Here is a 25,878-nt window from a genome sequence, read left to right on the forward strand (position 1 = left end):
GTCAACCACGCCGCCCCCTCCGGCGAACACCCCGCGACGGCCACCGACCAAGAAGCGCAATAGGCCCAAGCGTCCTAACCGCAAAGCTCACCCCATTGGAGACCCCCTGCCCGACGATGACATCAAGGTAATTCTGCGCCCGCAAGGTGGCCTAGCGCTCTACAGCGTGTCAACTGCCCAGCTCGCCGATGCGATTGAGTCTCAGGCCAATATCCCAACCACCGTCGAGGATCAAATTCGCATCCACTACCGCTCCAACTTCGTTATCGTCAGCACTCCCTCCGAAAACCGTGCTCAACAATACCTCTCGCTGACGTCTCTTGCGTTCAATGGCACCGTATTCCCGCTAGCCAACCACATTCCGCCTCCATCGAGCAGCAGCACTGGGGTAATCTTCGACATCCCTCCCATGGACTCCGCCGACAACATCCTGCGCAGCCTCATCGAATACAACCCAGCTCTCCAAATCCTCGACGCTAAGCGTCGCCCCAACTCCACCTTAGTACAAGTCCTGTTCAGCGGCACCGTCGTCCCCTTTTGGGTTCGATACCGGGCCGCCCTTCTTCGCTGCTACCCGTTCAAGCGCAAGACAGAAGCCTGCTTCAACTGCTGGACACCCGGCCATCGCAAGGATGTATGTCCACACCTTCCGCCAACGCCCCGCTGCACCACCTGCGGCACCGTCCCCCCTACGGACCAGCACCCATGCACCCCCACGTGCGTCTTATGCGTCGAGAATCATCTCACAGCATAGGTCGGCAAAACAGAAAGAACTCACTCAAACTCAATCACAATTTTTTTCATTCACGCTGTACTCAATCAAACTCAGACTCAAAAAGTTCGTCTGTTCACAAAATCACTCGTACTCACTCATCAAATACTCATTTGTAATCGTACTCACTTGTACTCAAACTCATTTGTCCTCACGAGTATTCGTACTCAATCTGTACTCATGAGTACTGAATCTGTACTCATGAGTACTCAATCTGTACTCATGAGTACTACTCATTCTGCACTCATGAGTACTCAATCTGTACTCATGAGTACTCAATTTGTATTACGAATAATCAACTTATCTGCACTGTTAGCTAGGTCGTAGCTCGAATGAAAAACTAAGTAGAAAAATATATTGTTTAATTGATTAGAAAACCACAGGTTACATAAAATCAGGACAGAGGAAGAAAACGTCTGACGCGGTGCACTGTCGTTGGGGAACTTACTGCACGAAGGCAAGTACATGTGAGAAAGCGAAACGGAACGTAAGCACTCGCGTTGCGTCTGGCGTCTCCTCTTGTTCTCAGGCCGGGTCGGGCTCAGGGGAGCTCGGGGCTTAACGGTGCAGCCGTGGCCGTAAACTGCGTTTTTCTGCGTGTCTTCGGGTGGCAGCTTTTGCCGTCCGTTTTCTTGTTTGCACTACTGTTAGCACTACTATACTCAAGAGCACTCGCAAAAACAATATTCATGAGTATTGTACTCATGAGTACTGTGTACTCATGAGTACTCATACTCATGAATACTGTACTCAAGAGTACTCATACTCATGAGTGGTGTACTCATGAGTACTGTACTCACGAGTAGTGGACTTAACCCTGTACTCACTCGTCATCGTACTCACTGTTTTTTTCTGGGTGTGTGATCACTCATCATCATACTCACTCGTGAGTTTGAGTACAAATGAGTACAAATGAGTGTACTCACGAGTGAGTACGCCGACCTATGTCTCACAGGAGCTGCTGGATGCACCAAACTATTTCAACCGCGCCACCAGCAGAAGCCACCCACCCTGCTTCACGACGCGCAAATTGAACTTTCAAAAACTCCTGTTCGCACTACCGACAGCGAGCCACTTTCCTCCTCTGCTTCTTCTGCTGGCGGCAAGACCTACAGCCATGCCGCCCGACAGCCTCGAGACACTACATCATCGATATCCAATGTACAGGTGAGCTCCCAGGGCCGGCTCCCACAGGCGCCCACTGCCCCCGTTACTACACCCCCCTCCCAGCCTAACGTCCCCCTTACATACGCACCCCTTTTAGCTGAAATACGCAATCTTCGCGCGGAAGTACTCAGGCTTCGCCAAGAAAATGAGACTCTCCGGCGACAAAATCAAGAGCTTACCCTCGGAAAACCTTCTTCCCCAGACACTCACATGACATCTACGGACAGCAACGCGCACCTACCGCCTCCCCATAGGCGTGCGCACAGGGGGGGCAGGGGGGGCCGCCGCCCCCCCTAATCATCTGAAGGGGGCGCCAAATTTGCCCCATGCCTGCCTTGCCGATGTAACACATGAAAGTAAAATTTCTGCTCAGAAATATTTTGTGTGTGTTGCAATTCCATCACATTGAAATAAAAATTTTATAACCATCCCTCTTTGCACTGCGTTCGCACCGCAAGGCCTTCAGTGAGAAGAGGTCGGGAGTTGCTCTGGGGGGGGGGGGGGGGGGGGCGCAGCGGTAAGACTTTGCCCCCCCAAATTGAGAACTCTGCGCACGCCTATGCGCCTCCCACCAAGCGCAAGGCCCCCCAAGACGACCGTCCCACTACCCCGACACCCCTTCACCCTGTCCTAGCGGAAGCCCTCCACGCGCAGAGGTAAGAATACCTAAACCTTCACAACTCCCTCATGGCCTCACAAACAGCCATGCAGGTCCCCATTACAGGCCTACACAATGAGCTTCTCTCTTGTATCAAGGAACTGCTCCCATCCAACTACCCGTTTCTCGCGTCTTCTGCGCCCTCCAATGTACCCTTACCTATGGAACCCGAACCTGATGCCGGCCTCTAAATCTTTCGTACTATGGCAATGGAACTGCAGGGGTTTCCAATCCAAACGCGCTACCCTCCAGGCATACATCACCACTATTCCTACACTCCCAGCTGTCATTGCACTGCAGGAAACACGCCCCGCCACCAAACTCTGCGGGTATCAGTCCTTCCAAGACCCCCGCTTTCCCACTGTAGCCACCCTGGTACAACGCAACTTGCGGGCTGGCGTCACATCCCTCCCCGTCACCACCATACCGCACCTCTCAGTCACCATCTTTCCCTGCAAACCCAACAACCTTCAATACACATCCTAAATATTTACAGTACACCCAAACAACATCACAACTTCCACACCCTCCTCATGCACGCTATTCGCACTGCCGGCTGCAACCCCTTAATTATTGTTGGCGATTTTAGCGCTCCACACTTAGCGTGGGGTTACACTCGTACCACGCGCAAGGGCCGTCTACTTTGGGAAGTTTCACACAACCTCCGCCTCACCTTAGAAACAGACCCCCAAACCCCTACCCGCATAGGCAACAGTGTTCAACGGGACACCACCCCCCAACCTAACCTTCTCGTATCGAGTGCCAAAAGTGTCCTGGCAAACCCTTCCAGACACCCTGGCCTGGATAGTGATAATTACATCATTCAGACCACACTCCATCTTTCCCATCATTTTACCCACACCCCACCACCCCAACACATGAATGATTGGGACGCGTTCCGTACTGACTGTGCTACGCTACCTGCCCTCACTCACTTCGATTAAGGCGCGCTCGAGCCATGGATTCGTGATATCATGGAAATAAAACACAGTCACGACAAGCCAGTTGACCCAGAGCTTCCCAGCCCCTATGCGGATTCCCACCTCCTCCATCTGTTTGAAGCCTACCGGAGTATCGAAAAGCGCTGGCGCTCCCGCAAACGCCCAAGGGCGCTCAAACGCAAACTTGCTCGCCTACAAGTCTCCATGCATGCTCATGCCACCACACTCGCTCGGACTCACTGGTATCAGATCTGTAACGACATGCGCGGCGGCCTTTCCATGAAAAAGACCTGGGCCCTCCTCCGCCACCTCCTTGACCCTACTTCGTCCAAAACCATCACAAGTACTCGCCTGCACTCGCTCATAAACAATTACCCAGGCACGTCCGCTGAGCTTCTAGACAAGCTTCGATCCATGTACATTCCTACTTCCCCATCGCAGAACCCTTCCCTTCCCCATTACTCCGGACCTCCGAATGTTTCCCTCGATCAGGACATCACTGTCGCTGAGGTCAGGCACGCTATATCCCAACTACGTCGACAAACCGCTCCAGGCTCCGACAAGGTCACCAATAAGATCTTGCGACAACTTACCGACCATGCGATAGATTCCCTCACAGCCCTTTTCAATCACCACTGGTCTCGAGGCACGCTCCCATCAACGTGGCGGCATGCTGACATCTCATTAATTCCTAAAGCACACAAAGCTATTACATTGGAGCACCTCCGTCCGATATCACTCACCTCTTGTCTTGGAAAACTGCTCGAGCATATCATCAACACGCGGATCACAACCTACCTCGAAATCCATCACCTGCTCCCACACACCCTCACTGGTTTTCGCCAAGGGCTGTCTGTACAGGATGCGCACCTCCGGCTCTATCATGACATTATAGCTAACCCTTCCAAGGCGGACACCTCGGCCATTCTGGCACTTGATCTCCACAAAGCATTCGACAACGTCTCTCACGTTGCCATTCTTAACTCTATAAACTCGCTTGGACTTGGTGCGTGTACCTACTCTTACATCTCCTCCTTTCTTCGGGACTGCTCGGCCACTCTACGATTCGGACCCCTCCAAAGCTCGAACTTCCCATTCCCCGCAATAGGCACACCTCAGGGTTCGGTCATATCTCCTCTTCTATTCAATCTGGCGATGATCCCCATGGCCACTGCCTTGTCCTCCATCACAAATCTCCACACCTCTATCTATGCAGACGATATTACGTTATGGGTTAAATCAGGTAGCGATGCTCTAATCGAACACACACTCCAGCAAGGCGCAGACATTGTCCAAGCAAATGCGTCTCAGTTAGGCCTCCAGTGCTCCTCGCACAAATCCGAGCTACTTCTTTTGCACCCCCCTTGCAAGCAACCCCCCACGGAACCCCCCATCACAGTTTACGTCGACAACCATATCGTCACTCATGTCTCCTCCCTCCGCGTGCTAGGTCTCACCATTCAGGCCAACCGGGGCAACGCGACCACCTTAACTAAACTCCGATCGCACGTACTTCAAACACTCAACCTCCTAAGAAGAATCACCACACGGCGTCACGGCATTTCCGAACCTGCACGCTTGCAACTTCTTCATTCCTTCGTACTCTCTCGCTTTACGTTTTACCTCCCGTACTGCAAACTCAATGCCTCTGACAAAACAAAACTAGATTGCCTACTACAACGCATATACCGAGTTGCTCTTCTAATACCTCCCAGCGCCCCCACCAGCCGTCTATTAGCCCTGGGCATTCACAACACCGTCGATGAAATCATCGAAGCCCACCGCACAGCCCAGATAGCCAGACTATCGCGCACGCATCCCGGCCGCGCCCTTCTCGCAGCGGCCCACCTGATTTCCCATTTCCCCTCACCTATGGCCTCCCTTATTCCCACTACGTTACGCCAACTCTTGCATGTACGCCCACTGCCTCGCAATATGCACCCCCACCACCACGCCGACCGCCGACTGGCCAGGGCTAGACATCTGCAGCGCACATTCCCTCCCTCCCAGTATCATTTATACCGTTTATACGTCGACGCAGCTAGCTACCACGATAAGCCGGCTTTCGCCACAACCGTCATTTCATCGCTCGACAGCCCTCCCTTGGACGCACTCACGGAGTCACGATACATACAACATCAGCTACCGCTGCGGAGGAGGCGGCTATCTCCCTCGCCCTAGTACAGTCTCCCACACCCAGAGTTGTCCTTTCGGATTCTCAGTCGGCAATTCGCAACTTCTCTGCAGGGCTAATATCCCCACTCGCCCTCCAAAAGACCCTATGCAAAATGCGCCCTGCCATCTCACGTCGACTCCGGTAACTAGGTCCGCCATTTTGGTACGGTCGTTTGAAACCGAAACCAATTAGCAAAACATAGAAGGCGGGCATTGACCGCTCTTGGTGATGGACTACAATGCCGGAGCATTGCTTCGTGCCGCAGAGCACGCAATGCGGAAATACCGGTTCAAATGGAGAAAAGGTACGTGAAGTTCCACGCTTTTGAACGAACTTTGTGACGCGAACTGTGCCGGCGCGAGCAACCTTTGTGACACGCTGGGCGCGGTGCGCTTGGAGCGAATTTGTCGTTAGTTTGCTAAGCTCGGGGTTCCGTAGTCGCTGTCCGTATGAAAAATACAGCTGCGTTGGAGTTCTCTTGTCCAGCCTTTGTACTCTAAATGAAGCCTGAGCGTGCGCCGCCTATTCACGCGACTGACAGCGGCGCTCGACCGGGAAAACAGTACCACACGTTGCCAAAATTAGGCTGTTTCTTTACTCGTCCCTGTGGCTCTGCGCCCGCTTCATTTCATTGTTAAATGGTACCGCTTAGCCCCTACACGAGCCTTTATCTTACCTAGGGCTGTAAACAAACTTTTCTTGCCGCACTACGCCGTCACGGCGCGGTTGAAAATTTCCTCTGTGGCGGGCACGCACGGTATATGTGTGTTGTTGGTTTCTTTACGTTGCATTTAGCCGCATGTCGTTGCAGAAGTGGCGAACGCTGTTTTATGATGATCTAACGGTGGAAAATGTGAGCTTTTGCACTTGATTCCCGATTTTCCGGGCTGAAAGGTTTGTTGTTACGTCAAGTTAACTTTGTGCCCGTTGTCATTCCAGCAACGATGTATTTACTGTCGAATATTTTGCAACTAAAATACACACTCACTCCTCTAGTTTGTCACATGCTGCATGCATGCTTCCGACGTAATGATAGTGGCCATTGATGTAGGTAGCTGAGACAATTTTCAAGTTTTATTCAAAAAGAAAACGGCCACAGTTGCATCAGGCTGCCGCGCATCAGCTTGAGAGCTTTTGCGTTTTTTGTATCCACAGTGAAAATCCCAGTAAATTAAACTACTTCGCTGATTTATAGCGCGTGCAGTATAGCAAACTGTGGATATAAATGGAACAAAAAGAAGCATTCGCGCACCCCTGCATGTCGCGGTATAGTAAACACGACGTTGCCCAGCCTCTGCGTGCTCTGCGTGCTCCTGAATGCTTGCTGGTAGCTCATAGGTGACCCTTCAGGTGCCATGCCAGTCCTTGTTTCTGTCACTAGCGGGGGAGGGGAGGGAGGAGGAGGAGCGGGAGGCCAGCACAACTGGGGCAAAAAAACTCATTCCCAAGGCTACCAAGTTTTCTCCCAAGCGCCTGCACGGCACTTTGTTGCTGCTCACATTGCTCCTGTACTCGACGTGCATCGAACAGACGCATTGGCAAGGGAAGGGAGGGGCCATTTTATCGCGGGCTTCTCCAGTCAATGTTTTGGACACTCGCTGGCTTGATGCCCTGCTGTCTCGGACGTCCCCACTGTTGTGGCAGCTCAGTGCACGCAAGCTTTGGTGGCGCCTCTTAAAACCTTCGGCTTGCAAGAGGGCGAGTAGGTGCACAGCAGCCAGGATGTGACTCCATGCTCCACTGCAACCCGCCGGGCACTCGCACGATGCCTCCCCAATCGCCCCACTGTCCGTCTCAAAGGTGAGGCACACAACATAGGGCCGGCCACTTTTCTTCTGGGAGCGAAAGCAACTGCTGAGCACATGGATGAGGCCCAACCTGCAAGAACAGAGAGAGTATCAGTAAATAACACTCAGGGAAGAACAGGACTAGTCCGCTACAGTTTATGGTAAAGGGACAGAGCAGGAAGAAGTGGCCGCAAGGAACAAACTCAAAATGACCAGATTTTGTGTCTTCCTTAACACTGTTGCAAGGGCAATAATCTACACCTCAAACAGCAATGTCAAATTTGTTTGTCAAGTTTGAGCGTGCAAGTATCTATGCATGCTTTGTTAATGCATTTTTCAAGAGAAGGAAGTTTAACATTTAAAAACCTCAGCGCGGGTAATGATACCAGTACCCGCATAATCGTGTTCGTCATAACTTAAGCAAACAATAATATGATTCTCTGGAACTCACTTCCAGAATCTTTGGAGATAAACAGATAAACATTCGGGTTATACCGATGACCCATCGAATTAAAAAAAAAATCTAGTTCAGTGAGTTCGAGCTAACGAGGTTTTACTGTATTATCTATTCGTGCACACCAAAAACATGCGCTTTAGAAACAATCACAACCACCCCACCGCCAAAAAAGGAGAAGAAAGACACACAAACAGATTTTTGCGCAGAACATGCGCAATAAATAATGAAAACACACAAAAAAATAAAATTCAAGGCGTATGTGCGCTTTAGTAGTTGACTTCGCCGCACAGCACGATTGCTTTGCGGCAAACGCGCGGGCGGACGACCGTCACGGAAAACGGCCGCAACCTTTCCGTAAACATCTTCGCCAAAAATCATCCCGTAAATTCCATGTGCAGCATTTGAAAATACCTAATCCACCCACTAGCGCTACGGTCTGGCGATTGTCGCTCTCCTCTGTCAGGGTTACTGCAACAGGGTCGCCGCTACGCATTTGCGTGGTAAACAACGGTGAACAAAGTGCTCTACAAATGCTCATACCGGTTAACTCGTGTCAAATAAAAACAAAGAAGGATTTACTTACTGCGAGTCGCACGTGTTTATCCGCACCGATGAAGGCGAGCAATGCCTGCCTCGGTGGCTAGGCTGCCACTCGGATGGGTCTTTGGCGCGGCACCCCGAGTGGTATGAGTCTTCAGACACAGTCGGCAGCGCAGGCAAGTCCTTCGTCCACAATCCGCGGTCAAGAGCCGGAAAACACCGTCCAGTTTGAGCCATACCGCGTTACCGTCACCTACTCTTCCACAGTAAACAATACGAGACTTCCCGATCGGCGCCCGTACCAATATGGCCGACGGTCTCGTTTACATCAGTGTTGCTAGATCACCAAGCAATTTCGCATAGGGTCTAATCCTCTCCCGCAGAACACCATCCCACCCCGTGGCTCTGCTGTGGACCCCGGCCCACACGGGAACAGACGCCAATGAAGCGGCCCACCGTACAGCTCGAGCTCTTGTCACCCGAGCAGGCCCTTCTATTGGCTCTACCCACGGCACCCCCAGCTTCCGGGACGCTCTAGTCTCGTACCGGGACATTACCCAGCACTTCCGCCTCTTCCGCAGGATATATCCTCCCCCACACCCTTCCCTCACCCACGAAGCCGCTCGCCACTGGCGGCTACTACAAACCCACACAACCCCCTGCCGAACTCTCCTACACCGCATCAACCCCAATCTCTACCCTTCGCCTCTTTGCCCTCAATGTCTCCAGCCGGATACCCGCTACCATTCCCTTAGCGAGTGTCCCCACGACCTATTTCCCCCTTTTCCTTCCCCCTTACACTGGGAGCAGGCCCTGGAGAGCTCCGACCCGGAAGTGCAGTTGGCACTAACCGACCGGGCCGCCCAGGTCGCGGAGAACATCGCATCCTCCGCCACCCCTCTCCCCTAGACCCAGTTTGCAAATAAAGTGTTTCTCCTCCTCCTCCTCCTCCCCAGGTTCTAGTGTAATCATTTAGGACGTGCCGGATTTCTGTAGTGAGGCCTGTTGCATTAGCTTGTGAAAAAAAGACCGAGAAAAAAGAACATTAGTTTGTATCCTGGAAGTGTACGAAAATTGTCCAGCAGCATCATTTTGACGACGTTCTGAGGATGTACGCTGGACGGACAAACGGACCCCGATTGGACTGGCTGAGGATAAGATATGGACAACCTGAGAATGCTGAAATGTCCAGAGCCGGACATCCTGAGGATTTACCCAGGTTTGTTTTGCGTTAATTATCTGGGAACGCTGGCCGTCGTCGGCATCGTAGACGCCTCCTCATCAGAAAATACGGCAGCGACCCGACACCCTCTATACGGACGCCTCCGTACCCTCAACGACCCGCTCACGTCGCTACTGTTGCCCGCTTCGATAATGCCTTCCTCACCTCGGCAACTGTGCGCCCAACCTCTACTATACCACGGCCTAATAAACAGCCATTGCCCTCGCAATGACCCAAGGCACAGGTCCCAGCATAACAATTCTGTTTGACTCACAAGCTGCCTGCCGTCGTTTTGCACTCGAGCGAGTCAGCTCTTACCGTGGAAATCCTTTCTCAATGCCCCACCCTCCCTCATGCCCGCATTGAGTGGACACCCAGCCACACTGTCCTCCCTGGAAACGAGGTGGCACACGCCACCGGCCGAGCTCTCCTTCACGGGGCATTCCCAGAATAGCCCAACAAAGCAGCCAGTATTGCAATCTCCCCTACGCCCCTCTTCAAAACCTACAGTGATGTCCTCCACCATTAAGAGCAACCCGACGCACCTATCCCCCTCCCCGTCCTTCTTTTTCTAGACGCCCGCATTTGGCACCGACTTCAAACCAACACGTATTACAATCACCTCAATCTCCACCACATATCTTCTACTAACTACCCACTCAACTGCCCCCAATGCGATGAGCCTAACACCACAGTTCATCTCGTCTGGACGTGCCCCACCAACCATCCACCACCCAGATCCCCTACCCTTGAGCAGTAGGAGTGCGCGTTGCAGAGCTGCCAGCTCGAAGACCAGGAGGCCCTGATCTCTCGGGCGAGGATGGCAGCCGCGGCACGCGGCCTAACGGACTGGTGGCCACCCACAGCTCCTAACTCTTTTTCTTCCCTAGCCCGTCCACGTTATTTCAATAAACGTTTTATCTCTCACTCAGCGCACGTGCCAGTCAGGGTTTGAGCAAACAGCGTCGCCGACGAGACGACAGTCGTCTGCTCCTGACGTCACTCGCACCGCGTTGCTAGGGGCAACCACCTGCGCACATAAAACGTGGACCGTGAGTGAGGGCTTTATTGATATAGAAAGTGAAAAAGACTTAAACATGGGATATTTTTTCTCATTTGGGAGTTCACCATCATACAAGCCAGTCCGGGGGAAGGGAAGAGGGGGAATGAAAGGGGATAGGTGAGAACAAATGAGGACAGAGTAAGAGGGAGAGAAAGAAAGAGATAAGTAATGCGTATGGCTGGCCGGCAGGCGTTGGGCTACAGCCGTTGTATGAGGTTGGTCTCCTCGAAGAAGGCCGGGACAAGTCGGAATGATTTCCGCCGGATGGAGCTGGGGGCGCGTCGGGAAAATGAGGTCCATCAGGGTGTGGCTGGGCAGCCCGAGACGCTGGAGTGCGGACCGAAGCTTTGCTCCCGGGGCATCGTGCTGGCGGAAGGAGCAGAGCAGCTCTCGGGCTCTGGGCAGTCAGCGCATGTGGGCGACGACCGGCGGCCTTGTCGGTGCAAGCGGGCTGCCATGTTGCAGCAATCGAACCGCATGAGGAGGAGTATGGAGCGGGCGTCCCTGCTTATGCGTCAAGGCAGGACCTGTGGAACTTGGCCGCTGATGACTGCGGGGTCCATATCCCGCGCCAGGGTGGGTTGTGCGGCTTCGATGGGCCTCACGTCGCGGTAGCAGCACCTCTGGCCAGGGCATCAGCCACCTCACTGCCGGTGATTCCGACATGAGATGGCAACCAGTGAAGCCGCAGGTCACAACCACGGGACTCCACCAGGTGAAGCAGCGACCGCTACACGTTTCCGCTGGAGCTCGATGGCTGATCCGCCACTCGCAGTCGCAAGAGAGCGGGCCGGGAGTCGGTAAAGATGACGGCCCCTGAATCCGGTAGCCCTTCTCCAGGAGCAGATCTGCAGCAAGGTGCAGCCCGGCCAGCTCTGCATGGGTAGAGGAGGGTGGGAAGGGCAGGCAGTACACAACTGGTGCCAAGCTCCATTGCCGTGCAGGCGGCTCCAGCTCTGCCCATGGACAGATGGTTGCACAGAGCCGTCTGTGTAGAGCTGCAGGAGGCCGGCTGCCTCGTCCTGCAGCAGGGCAGCAACGTCCTGATGGATAGCCTGGGTTGGTGTTGACCGTTTGCTGCGAATCCCCGGCTTCGTGATGCTGATGCGAAGAGCCCGCCCAGTGCCAGGTGGTGGTGTCTCGATGGGGTACGCTGCGGCAGCTCAATGTGACCCTCGTAGATAGACGCCAGCATGGCCACCTGCGAGTAGGGGCGGCTGCGGTAGCGTTGCAGAAGGGCTGCCCCATCTGGTGTGCTATGGAGCCGGTGGATGTAGTGCAGCCTCGTCTGCAGGGCCCGAATCTGTATGGTCCACGTGCCGGCCTCTGTGTAGGTAGCCGCAGCCGCGGACGTGCTCGGGAGGCCCAGGCAGAAGCGTATGGCCCGGCGCTGGTCCATCTCCACCTCCTCCACCTCAGTGGCTGCAGGTGTACCAGTGGCAGAGCATACAGGACGGCCGAGGACGCCATTCCATGGAACACTCGCAAGGCCATGGGCACAAAGTGCGAGCAGCCCTGACCTCGTGCCAGCAGCCTCCGCACGCCCCGCTGGACTCGCAGCGTGCGCTGCTGGAGTGCCCTCCCCGCTGGTATCCAGGTCAGCCGGCACAACGGGAGCGGCTGACCGCTCAGAGTGGGCGGGTGCTGTCCTGCGTGCCTGGTAGCCACATCATAGCCTTTGTCTTGGCCTCGGACAGCTGCGGGCCACGGCTACTCAGGAAGTCTGCAACCGCCCCCAGCACCTCCTGGAGGCACGCCTCCACCTTGGACAGCATGTCTTGTTGGCCCGTGTGTCCCGTATGCGACGTCGTCCGCGTAGACCGCCATTCCCACTGGATACCGGAGCCCAGCGGGAATGCAGTCTTGCAGGGGAGCGAGCACCACATCGAGCAGGAACGGGCTCAGCACGCTCCCCTGGGGCACCCCAGAGCGGATGTCTCGTGGGCTACTGGTCGGCCGGCCGACCTTTACCCGAAGAGTCCGGCCAGCCAGAAATGCCTGTACATAGCTTCTGAGGTGCCCCACAACGCCCATGCCATCCAAGGATTCCAGGGTGGTGGTGCCGGTCGAACGCCGAGCTGATGTCAAGGAAGACGAGGTAGGCCACCGCCTTGTCGTGGCGCGCCTGCTCCAGTATGAAGACGACGTCCCCCAGTGAGTGAGCAGTGCAGCGATGCCGCCTGAAGCCACTATGCTGCTCCGGGAAGACGTCAATGGTCAGCTAGCCACTGAATGCGGGCCAGGACGGGGCTTTCACTGAGCTTGCCAGCCGCCGACGTGAGAGACACTGGCCGGTAGGATGCTGGCTCCATGCGTTCCTACCCACCTTCAGGATGTTTGATACCAGCCCCACCAGCCAGGATGCCGGCAGGACACCCATCCTCCATACTCGGTTGAAGACGCGCAGGAGTGGCTTCCGCTGGGTGACGTCCAGGTTTCGCAGCATCTGGTACGTCATCCCGTCGATGCCGGGAGCGCTCCGACGCTTGGGGCAGTGGTCCAGCACGGCCTGGAGATCCCGTGGCATGATGTACGCTGTGCAAAGGGCGAAGACCCGTTCGTCATGTGTGGGTGCCGGCATTACGTTTGGGAGTGCTGCAGCGGCTACTGCAGGCGGGCCCCGGGCAAATTGATCGGTGAGTAGCTCCGCCGGGCCTCAGAGATGACCATGGGATACGGCGGCTGTTAGCAGTGGTCTTCGGGTGGTGGTGGCGGGTTGAAGAAGGGCACGGAAGACTCGCCAGACCTTGACTGGGTCTCGGCGAGAGTCCAAAGAGGCTCAGAGGGACTCTTAGCTCTCCCTCCGATGGTGCTGGCCCTCCTCCTGCACTTTCTGTCCGCCCGGCGGTATGCCATCCAGTCCTCCGGACGCCTGCTTCGGATATGGCCCGCCGCTGCACTTGGTTCCTCCTGGCCCGCAGTTGCAGCAGCTCCAGGTCTGGCAGCGCCGTGCCCAGTGGTGCTTCGCCCCGATCCGTAGCCTTGGCAGCGCTGATTACGACCACTTCCCGGAAGTCGTCCTATGGATCCTCCGCACCAGGGCCGTACCCATAGGGGGGGTTTGGGGGTTCGAACCCCTCCCGAAACCTTTTCCAGGCAGCCCGTAAGCAATACTTACTGTTGCTTTCAGCAAAACTACCCCCTTCCCAAAATCCATAACCCCCCCCCCCCCCCCCCCCGAAAAATATTTCTGGCTACGGCCCTGCTCCGCACACTGCGCCATCTCCTTTTAGAAGTCAGCCCAGTTGGTGACCACGTAGGTCCTGGTGTCAGCGCGCCTCTGGCCATTCCTGGGAGTGACCAGAATGAGAAAGTGGTCAGGCCCACAGGTGTTGGTAGCGGTTTTCCAGGAGTAGGTGCACTGGGTCACATAAATATGCGTGAGCTGAGCGGTGCCACTGGGACCAGGACGGGGCTGCCCGTGTTGGCCACCAGCAGCCCGCAGGAGGTGGTGTGTACTGTGTACTGGTTGTGTACTGTACACATACTGACCCAAGAAACAGCAACTTAACTCATCTTTAGCCAATTATAACTTCAAAATAAATCATTAAATCTTTCAAAAATGGGGTAAAAGAAGGGACAAAACTGATCCGCTGCTCAATGACGATTGCAGGGTCCGATTAAAAGTACAGACTCATTTATTTGTACCTTTTGCAAGAGTATCTTTTAGATCGGAGGACATGTAGTGATATTCTCCACGCATCCAGCCGTACCGTGCACTGCGTACCTCTGCAGCCCAATCGCCGACACGGACCTGCTAATAAGTCTGCGCTGTCAAAGTTAAAGGAGCTTCAGAATAATCAAAATTGCCTAAGAGTTACTGTTGACAATACGCTTTATGTTACTGTGGACCAAGCGTAACAGAAAAGCATCGTCGACGAATACAGAGTGTGCATCAGTGCATCATTTGTCTCTTAAAAACCGAAAGCGAAACTACTTGCACATTGTATTTTGTAACATCATGAACCTATTTTTTATAAAACACTAAAATATAACAGCTGACAATACATGCTGTGTTTTTATTTGGTTTATGTAGAGAGACATGTGAAATAAATTAAACCTGCCACGCGAAACATGCTAAGCTTTATGAGACAGTTACATCAAAATGAGACAGTTACCGTCAAGAAAACGCTTTGGTTATACCGTTAGACTATTGTGTATCAGGTATAACAGAGAGAGAATCATCCAACATACGAATGGAAACAATTTTTTGAAGTTAATGCATGTATAAAATATGTAACAATGCATCACTATAGTACTAAAACCGAAACCGAAACTACGTGCTAATTGTATTTACTGCCAATTTTATCTCTTATCAAACAATAACGATAGTTCTTAACAGTAGAAACGTATGTATGGATTTTTTTTAATAAAAACGAGAACGGTTTGCAAAAGCTTGCCAAAAATTGGTGCTACCAAGCATCAACACTACCACACGGCCATGCACACGGCGCATTGTGATTGGCCAGCAGCACTGGCCCAGCAGCGGCCCGGCAGCTTTGAGGAGCACGAGGAGTGCACGAACGTCTCGTCGTAGTCGCGTTCTACAATTTCTCGTGCGGGAAGGTTCCATCGATTCTGTCCAGCAGGAGGTTGGTAGTGCCACCCATTACGACCCTGAACGCGGTTGCCTCACGTTTGCGTCTGCAGTCTGCGTCGCCCGTGTTTCTTGCTGTGGAGACTCTGTCCACTCGAGTGAGTCACCCGGCGCCCGATGCCCCGTTTCTTGATATGTCGAGGTTATTTTTCGTTCAACAACGAAAACTTCAGATTGCTGTCAAAATTGGGCTTGGCACGCACTTGTCTTCCGTCTTCTTGTTGAGATGCCGGCCATCTGAGCAAGAAGGTCGTTAGCGCGTATTTCCCAGTTGCCATTTGCTTACAACGTCTGGTAGCCTCTGTGTGTGTACTTTCTTTTTTTGCATAGTTCCGCATTGTCTTGCAGCCCTCGAGCCCGCTGATGCACGCTGCCACGTCAGCGGTGGTCGCCATGCGAGACGGGAAGACCCATGGGAAGACCAGACCCGCGCCTAAGTTGTCATTCGGCTCGTCCAGCGGCGGCTGTAACAGCTCCCTTTCGTGAGTATGCGGCAGCTTGCTCTCACCGCAACAATGCTCGCCATATCTGCTCGGCGAATCGTATGCTTGGAATATTTGAAGCCCAGTGAACAGTACGTCTCAACGGCGGAAACAATACTAAAACAGGTACGGGGCACGTCACATCGCGGAATACCTGCGCAAGTGTCGGGCAGCCCCTTTATATAGTCGTCAATTTTTCTGCGAGAGTCTCCTGTTGCCGATTGCTTGCCATCGTATTGGGTTTCAAAGCCTTCTGCATTAGCTGATGTTAGTCACCGCGCATCTATTTTGCTGTTTCACCGACTACGATCCCAGATGGAGATGATTTCCAGTCCCGACTGTATTATGAAACAGCCGGAACCACTGGCTGAAAATCTCAATTTTCAGGCTTGTCTCCGGCGAGAAATGACACGTCTATCGCACCATTCCCAGCTGGGAAAATGCCCACTTCTAACTGGAAGTCGCCGTTTTCTTTCTGAAAATACCATTATTTCCAACCAGAATGGTGTAGCTTACTAGCTGGAAATTGCTTTATACTATACTTGCTGGTTCTACAACTCTTTCTGGCTGGAAATTTTCTTGCTGGATTGTGCACCACTTCCCAGCCAGAATTTTTTTAATTTTTTTTGCTGGATTCTGCTTCACTTTCAAGCGAGAAATCACTTCTTTCATGGCGGATTATTCTCCATTCCCAGCCAGAAATCTATTTTATTTTGCTAAGTTTTGCAGTAGCGCACTTTACCAAATTTAATTTTTATGTACAACATTCTGACCTGAAGTCATTCGTAGCAGACACCAAAACTCCATCAGCATTTGTGAATAAAAACTCTTCTGTGTGGGTTTTTGTGCCCTGAAGCAGCAACACAGAGGCCAGGTTAAAAATTTAAAACTATATTGTCGTGCCATATATTACATATTTTCAGCCTTGTCACTTGTGTACCTAGAACATCCGCAGGGGCCGGAATCTCCACCTTCTTTGGAATAATAGTCCTCCCAGTGATTCAGGTAGCCTATGAAAAATAAGGCATGATGAAAAACCACGATGTCAAGTGATTTTGTGAGCTTTGCAAAACTGCAAATCAAACCGTTTCCATCTTTTTATGTGCTTACCAGAGTTCTCAGTGCCACTTTTTGGTCCTTCCAGTGGCAGTCTTCTGGGTTGCAAGCCTCTTGTACCACATTCTGCCATGTAGGCGTTGCCTCACAGGGGCTGGAAAAAAACAGAAGAGAATTAATTTATTATAAATTGGTTCACCTTGTAACATATCACATGTGCCTGCTGAACTTCAATTGTTGACGGCGCCGCACGGCTCATGCATTAATTAGGTCGTGTTTATTAAAATAGACGCCAATTTCTGGACCGCACTAAGACCTTTAACAGCCACTCTCTCTATATGTGCACGGGCCACCGGAATATAATAACCAATGACCCTGTCGAACTTTATCCAGGCACAATGCACTGTTTTTACGAGAATGCCACACCTGGTGCTAAGTTGCTGCAATGATCAAGACTGCGTTAGGGCTGTAAGCGTGCATGCATTTTGATTCCGCTTCCCCCAAATGCCCAACACTGAAGAAAGCTACAAAGCTCATAGATTTGACCTATATTTGGTAGTATCAGTGCATTTGAACAGTAGTCAGTCCATTGTTGCAACCACATCTTTTTCCGGGCATTTCACTTTGTTATCGACAAGCGACGCGAATAATGCGAAAGCAATCCTGTCAACGTCCTCCACAAACAGCACAAGCACACAGAACTGCTGTAGAGAAAAGAATTGAATACAGTGTCAAAAGTTTAGTCCAAAAGAGGACATAAAAAGTGCTACAGCCACGTATGCCAACGAGAGCGTTCGAACACGTTTTAAATGTGTGAAATGGCACCAGGCACAGGCGCACAAAAATGTAGTCTGTGCACAATTAAAACAATTTTGAAGAGGTTGTTGCTTTCTAGTTTGGGATCGTTTATTGTTGAAGTGTTTTATTTATGATGTAAAGTGATTAGCACACTTTTTTATGTTATGCATTTTAAAAGCTCAAAGTGCTACAATGTTTATTTCCAGGAGCACCTCCGGCTGTGGCTGGAAGTATCTTTTCCATCCAGCATTAGGAATTCTATCTCCGGCTGGAAATCTTTTTTGGACGGGTCACAAATTTCCCGTGAGAAAAAAAATGTGTTCTGGCTCGAATTCATTCAATATTTCTCACTGGGAAGGTTATGTTTCAAATGGGAAATTGATATTCACAGCTGGCGCTGGAAAATTACACTGGAAATGCGGCTGGAAATCCTCATTTTCAGCATGAATATGCAGTCCATTTTCACCTGGGATGCTTGTTGATTTGACCTGGAACGATGCGGTTAAGATAGCAGGGGCCACATCTGCTGATGACGGTCAGTTTCAGATGGTGTGCACATGCACATCTTCATCTTCACTGTCCTTTCTCGCATTTCTTGCCACCACGGCTTCAGACTCTCCACTGGTGGTGAGGAACGATGTAAATCATTCAGTGTTGTAAAGCAATGCTTCACAGCATGTCGAGCCACAAAATCGGGATTTTGCTTGCCTATGCCTTGCTCTGCAAAGAAAGTGAGAAAGGATAGTGCAGACTAATCTGGCCACGCATTGTCAGCCACAGGTTATCTCAAATTAGGCCTTGTGAGCAGATGCCAACCTTCCAGACTGGAATCCGCCACTGACGAGCGGTTCGCCACGGGCTGAAGTGACGGTGGTGCCATACAACGGCCGCCCGGTCCCTATAGCACAACAATGTCAATGCTGCTTTGCCAGCCTGTGGTAGCGAGCTCAATGAATTCAAAAGCTCTGTTTGTGGGGCCTGCTTGCAGTAAGTACTGGTTGAGAATGGCGGACCATCTGCCCACAATTGTGCAGATCGCTACTTCGAAGGGGAGAAATCAGGTTTAAACCGATCATCCTCAATCATGTTCAGGGCGTGAAAATCAGGTAAAATCGGGTTTTACCCAAAAACGAACAACCCTAATTATGCACAGTTTCATTTACTTGTGCTCTTGGTGTACAGTGTAGCTATAAACGTGCTGCCGATACATTGACCGTCTACAGGGGGAGTATGTTGCAGAAAAAAAGGCTGTAGTTCTTGTTTTATCAGAACTATCCAAAAGAAATTATGTGAGATATAATTCAGAATTCATTGTAAGGATGTGTCTTTTTTCAATGAATATGGCAGGTCACCGTACAAAATTTCACGTAGTTGTCCACCAATAGAGCTTCATTGGTCTTCCGCCTTCGTAGCAGGAGCAGGGCTCTAAATTCTCCCTTGGAACACATCACAAGGCACAGTCAACAACTAACACTCGCGATGCCCTGCCACCACAGGCGTGCTGTCTGGCTTGTGGAACAGTGGTGGGGGCCCCACGCTCTGGGGAGGAGAACGACGGGGAGGGGCCCAGTCCTGGCCGCCTGGTGCTTTGGTGCCCTGGGCAGCTACCTGGTGGCCTGCTGCCCTGTGCAGCAGCTGGGCTGGCACCAGGCGCCCGAGTGGGGCCACTCCTTCCTCTACTATGCGGGCCGGGAGTGCCACTACTACTCCCCCTCTGACACCGCTGCTCCACCTTCACGTCCGACCCTACCCCTTGACAGTGGCCTTCGAGCTGGCCCCTTCTGCCGGGTAAGCCATGATGTCCCCTAAAATGCACAGCCAGGGCTTCAGAATAACTCCAATCACTGGCTTGGTAGTTGCCGGATGCAAAAGATTGTTAGTTTGCTTGATATGTTGGCGAAATGTACGGCTTCTCCCACCCTGTACCAGCCTAGAAAGAGCTTGGGAGTCTTCAAGTAGAAATGCACTCCCCGGGTGGCTGCTGCAGGTTGTGGGTTGGAATTCCTTCGTTAGGGTTGGTGTAATGCGACCCGTCTGAGGACAACCTCAGTGGCCTGAAATGAAGAGGAAACCTCTCTTTTGCAGAAGCGCAAGGACAGCGAAGAAAAGAACCACTGTGGCTCCCGCTCCAGTCGCACCACTCTTCCTGGAGCCCAGAGGGACAGAGCGGGCAGGGCTGGGCACGGCTGGCAGGCCAGGCTGTCCCACATCCTGCAACAGCTGCCAGCCATTCAGGCTCTGGAGGAGCCTGGTGAGCCGGCATCGAAGACGATGCTGGGGTCTGCGGCCATGTTGCTGCTCCAGTCTGCTGCTGTCGTCCTGGTGGGGTACGTGAACAGCCTGCGATGGTTCCTCACTCATTAAAGGGGCCCTGGGGAATGGCTACTGGCATAGCACACAGCTTTCTGTGAGGCGTATGTTGTGCAAACGTATCTGAATGGTGCAAGCCTGTCTGTCTGTGTCAAGACTGCTTCGTTAGCTTTGTGCTTGGCACATGGCATTCCCCATCTTCCCAACTGCAAACATTTCAGGTGCATCCAATGGGGTTTCTTTGCCTCGGGTTGAAGACCTTGTAAGCTTAGCCGACGATTTAGTACCTTTAGTGAAATGCATATAAAGTTGCAGTGCATGGGCAAATGAAATCATTTTTTGACATGCGAATGAAGTTTGTATGTGGTGCCGAATGAATGGAAATTTGGGCACTAAACAAGTGTTTCAATTTAACAGGATGACTCCTCAGATAGAAGCTGCTTGTCAGGCTTTAAAGCAATTGAAAGCATGGCACACAATTCAAAACAAATACTGTCACTCACAGTAACCAAAGTTTGCTTTTTGTGAATAGATGCCGCAACAAAATGTGGCATCTAGAAGGGAAGAAAGGTCACAAAAGAAGAAGAATAATAAAGTGAACAGCGCACAAAATTTCCAACTGCGTAGTACGACTTTCCCGTAGGAAGCACGATACTGTGGAAACCAAAGAAAAAGGAAAACAGTTACGAAAGCCAGACAGAAGTTCTAAATAAATGCCAATAGCACGAACGCCACTTGGTGAATGAATGGAGGACGAGTGTAAAAAACCGTGCCTCAACCGTAGCAATAATTCTATCAACTATTTCTGGTTGTAGAGCTCTGTGTATGCATGCACGTGTAGTAGTTGTGGCAGGTCGGCCTTTAATTGTGCCAGCATTGTTCGTATGAGCAAGCTGTGTGAATAATTTGGTCTGTTATTAAGGAATAATTAAGGGAACATGACTATTTTGGATGCAGAGGTGGCATCAAAGTGCTATTAGTGAATTTGGTGTGGCATCACTGCGGCAGTCTGTGTGACAGCTGCAAATGGCACATGTCCTTTTCTTCTTTGCACACTGATGACTGCAAGGGGTGGTTATGTCTGTTGATATACACGATGATGCAGTCAGAAATGAGAGTTTGGAAAAAAAATTGCTGCAGCGTTCATTGAATATTCTAGTGCCATATTTCTTTTCCCTTGGCACTTTTGCAAGACTAATTTGGGAAGAATGCATGCCCCTTTTAGTAATTGCATGGTTTTCTGGGGATGTCTCCAAGAACCTCAGTGACCACAAATGCTGGCAAACATGAGCACATACATGGGGGTTGGGGACTTCTAGATCCAACATTGTTGAGTAAAAAGAAAGTGTTATGCATATTTGAGACAAAACATCAATACATAACTGGTACTAAGCAGGGTTCTTCATGTCAGCGTTAGCATTGTAACTAGACAGCTAGTTGTGGACAAAGAGAAGGCGAACATGTGGCCTTGAAGATGTCAAGGTATTTGCTTGTGTGCATTGCTAAGTTTGAGTGACCATCATTTAAAACTTCCGAATGTCTGAAGATCTACAGTGCTGCAAATGCCGAGAATGCAGCGCACTCTTGAAGAAACAGCAAACGCAGCGTACTTGAGGTACAGTCTAATCCCGCTACAACGAAGTCCACTTCAACGAAATTTCTGCTTCAACGAAATATTTCCAATTCCCCGTCAGCTAGCCATAGAAGTCAATGCAACAAAGTCCTCGCCACAACGAACCATTTGTCTGGCTTGCTTTCGCTTCAACGAAATTTTCGATGAATTGGGCTGGGTTTGAACAATTATTTTACAATCAAATAAGCATAGCGCCAGCTATCTAACTTTTTAAACATTCAGGACGCTTAGTTTCACCGAAAACATGCGCGGTGCGCCCACACCGCCACCCAAAACTAAACAAACAAAAAAAAAAAACTCATAGGCGGACGCCATTGTTTGATGGTGATAACGATGTGGCTGGCCGTCTTTACATGAGGTGCAGGCCCGGTTCGCCAAGCCGGAGCCGCCGGAGCTGCAGCCAATCTGCATCCAATTGAAATCGCACGAATGTGCTCCGCTGCTGGCGCGGCGCCGTCATGTATGCGTTGTGACTCGTGAGCAGCTGTCCTTGCCATTTTCCTTCTACCATTCTTCATAGCCAAGAGCAAAAATCATGTTTGCGTGTTTGGTCTTGAAGCCAAGTCATCCTATCTTAGTCGCGAGCGCGCGGTCATGTTTAATGCAAGCGCGCGCGTCTTGCCTGCCAAGGTCAGTAGCTGCCGAGCCCTGTCAGAGGATAAGATAACGGCACTGCTCCTGCTACAAGCGAGAGGGGGCTTCCAACGGCCTAGCAGCTATCTGCAAGTAATCAGCTCGGTGGGCACGCCTTGTTGTGCAGCAATACGTTTTGCGCCTGCATTTCTTCACCCCCCTCCGTAACGCGTTCTTTGTGTGCAGTGAACACAGATAACCATTGGTATGTGTGCTATCCGAATAAACATGACGTTATTGCGCGTCACTCCTTTTTCTAAACATCGTTTTTTTGCTGCCAATGATGCGGAAACATACGGGGCTATTTTTCGGGCCTTTTCGTGGTGTGTTGGAGCGGATTTCGCCTCAACGAATTTTCGCTTCAACGAAATTTTTCGCGCGTCCCGTCAATTTCGTTGTAGCGGGATTCGACTGTATTACAGATTCCGAATGTTCACGTACGACAGTGTCCTACGAAATACGCCTTCTATGTTCTCCACTGATGAAATGAGGCTTTGTGGGATAGAATGCAGTTCGGTCCTCTTATCTCTGGCTGCACATGCTTGAAAGAGGTGCAACAGACACGAGACGAAGAAACCTTGTTTCACCTCCTGAGAGAGTCTTCCGCAAACCTGTCGGGGTTTTGTTGACGTCACACTTTGCGCAGGCAGTGGAGTGACCGTGGGTGGCAGAGCATTATGACGTCGCTGCTCGCGGAAATGCCGGGTGAACCAGCCAGGCTGCTTCTACGTGGACACCAAGGTATGTGGGAGCTGGGCTTCTTGGGGGTACCTTCTCTTTCTTTGTCTGCACTACAAGCCCGGCATGTGGCACGCAGTATGGGGCTGTTTAATAAATGATTGTACAACGTGAGGTCTGCTCACAAAACTCAAACTTTCATCCTCCTTAAAATCTTTACAGCACTGACTTGAATTTGCTGGAAATCAAGCGGGAGACGACGGTATTTTTCTGCGTAATTTGGTGGGAATCGTGACAGCAAAGTACTAATATTCATCTTGTACAGTGTGCACCAATTTCCGTCAGTCCTCTCCTCTTTAGCGTCGGAACACTTATACGATACCTAACCTTGTGGATCTCTCACTCAAGCCGGTTTTTTTGTGGCTGGCCTTGTGACACAGGTGGCAGAGGGAGGGGGTGAAACAATATATCGTTCACCTGAAAAAATGAGAAAACATTTCATTTCCATCATTAAAATGGGCCTGCGAATTTGCCCAAAATTTTTTTTTCTTTTTAGAGAACGCAAAAATAAATTTAAACAGCTACAATAATAAGCCTTGATAAGTTCAATGCATTAACCTTTCTGCCTAATTACTAGAGCTCGAGATTAAACATTTTTGGTGCACGTTAATGAACCCCACAAAGTATAAAATTGATAGCATTTAGGTTTATTGGTGGAAGAGATCCTAACTTCTATTACGTTGTTCAAGAAATAGCCTGTTGTGTACAGGCATGCACATACGATGGCAGCACTCCACGGTGGCATCGATGTTGCACATCTGCCCTATCTTGACTGGAAGCTGCTCATTCAAAAGGCACTTCGAAAACACTGGCAGAAGCAGTGGGATACTCAAGGGGACAACAAACTCCACACTATAAAACCCTTAAGCCCGTTTTCTTTTGAGTCCGACAAGTCGGATCCAACATGTCGGGTCCGACTTGTCGGTCCGACACGCGAGTCTGTGTCGGGCGGCCGTTTTCTTTTGCATTCGGGAGCCGGACGCCGCCAGCAGTGTCGGGCCAAACACGTCACTTGAATAGAATATTGTGATTGGTTCGTCCGACCTTATAGTACTTTTTGTTTACGCTCAAACAGCTATTGTGGTAATTTGAGAAAATTTGAGTTTATTTCCCTCAGCATGGCGCATATTTTGATCTCGCTAGACTTAATCAGCCAGCAGCCGTAACGTTTATGTAGACGCAAGCGCAATGGAGAGCTTCCTATAAACCGTGCATGCCCGGCGATGCTGCAGCTTGGCTCGGGTTATGAAGCGGCGACGGCGCAAAATATATTCTTCCCGTTTTTCCGAATATCATGCGGCAAGACTGTTCTTTGAAGCATAACCGCTCTCCCAGCGATGTAACATTCGTCCACGTACGTAGCAGCGCTCTATGATTACGCAGAAACAAGCTCTCGATAGTTCAGCGCATGCATCGCATTCTGATACGGTGCGCACGGGCTGTCTATTTGCGTCGTTGCGGCAAATGTTAGCGCTTCTTTCGTCAACTGCAATGAGTGCTGGTATTTTAAATTCTGTGACGCAGGGTACAAAATTTTGGTATGGGAATATCGGCAGCATAGTTGTTACCTTAACATCATGTCCGCATCTCTTAAACACATATTTACGTACTCAGTTTGCGATTACTCGCCTGTGGAACTACGGCAGCCAGCGATCGCATTTAGTCACTCGCAAAAACCGGAATAGTTCCACCGACCGGCGCCGCGGTGTTTTCTTTTCTTAGTTTTTTTTTTTTTAATGGCGATGCCGGCTTTGATCTTTGTGTTCTACAACGAGATTACCTTTTCTGGACGACTGTACGAAGGCTCCCATCCAGGTCAACAGTTTTACTTAGTAAATAACTTCCACAGAAAACACAGCTAGGCACATTTAAGGCTTTGCTGCATGTTTCAAGTACATTTGTTTACAGTTAATTATGCTGATTCCGACACTACAGATTTTGTTTGCAAATTAGCACAGGGTTAGAACCTGGTCCGGGGTTTGTAAAAACAGGCGTCCATACACGTCTGCATATGCTGGCCATATACCAGAACGCATGAGCGATTCATACAGCAGAATGGAAGTTTTTTTTTTTTTATCCCTCACTGGAGCAGGCCAGTCCCACCACCTGCACTTACTGGGGGGTAACAGCCGTCTGGCCAAATTAATTTCAAAAAATTAATTCACATACTGCCTCCCACCCTCCCCGCTCCTTTCTTGCAGCCTGGGTTACTGCTTGTTCATCGGATTGGAGTGATTAGCTGACATTTTCCTCCTACTTCTAATGGTCCCCATGGTAGTGCCCTTGGTCTTTCCTTTAAATTTTCTGTAATGAATTATTTCCATTGTAAATGAGCCTAGACAGATTTCGCTATATATTGGCAATTTCACTATTTCTTATAATATCCCCTCCTGGAGTCATGTGTGGGCTACGGGGTTAAAACCGGATGACTGCAGTCTCCCTTCATATCGTCAACAAAAAGAATCCACTCACACTTTTTTACCCTTTTTCAGGAAAACTTGCCCGAAGCTCAGAAATGTACTCGTCTAGCTATTGTATAAACTAGCAACTTGAGCTGAAGTCATATAAAAAACAATCTTTCCTCATCTTGTCGTGAAGTCGGTTTAATAACGCATAAACTCACCAATACTCCAGCAAAAGTTAGATTATTTTTGTACCCTACTTTAATTTGATAGAAACTTCAGTATGCCTGCACAGTCTCAGACCCCTATAGAGGAAATAATATCGAATTGGTTGAAAAGGCTCTAAGAAAGGCTGTTGACTTTATTTATTCTAAATATAATCGCACAAATTCTCTTTGTGAGATCATGTAAGCTTATGGGATTCGAACATTAGTCAAGGAGAAAGT

General features: G+C 50.7%; 1 protein-coding gene across 1 annotated transcript in view; it reads left to right on the forward strand.

Moving 5' to 3' along the window:
* Positions 1–15,292: 15,292 nt before the first annotated feature.
* The window catches only part of LOC144144120 (uncharacterized), a 28,124-nt gene continuing 17,538 nt past the window's right edge, over positions 15,293–25,878 (forward strand). Inside the window, exons 1-5 of the mRNA XM_077675509.1 lie at positions 15,293–15,478; positions 15,729–15,862; positions 19,213–19,504; positions 19,802–20,043; positions 22,939–23,033. Coding sequence (XP_077531635.1) covers positions 15,744–15,862; positions 19,213–19,504; positions 19,802–20,043; positions 22,939–23,033 — 748 coding nt within the window. The 5' untranslated portion in view covers positions 15,293–15,478; positions 15,729–15,743. The remainder of the gene's footprint in view (positions 15,479–15,728; positions 15,863–19,212; positions 19,505–19,801; positions 20,044–22,938; positions 23,034–25,878) is intronic.

The sequence above is a fragment of the Haemaphysalis longicornis genome, unplaced genomic scaffold, assembly GCF_048455015.1.
Source record: "Haemaphysalis longicornis isolate Haplotype H1 unplaced genomic scaffold, Haemaphysalis longicornis Haplotype H1 scaffold_62, whole genome shotgun sequence".
Classification (NCBI taxonomy): domain Eukaryota; kingdom Metazoa; phylum Arthropoda; class Arachnida; order Ixodida; family Ixodidae; genus Haemaphysalis; species Haemaphysalis longicornis.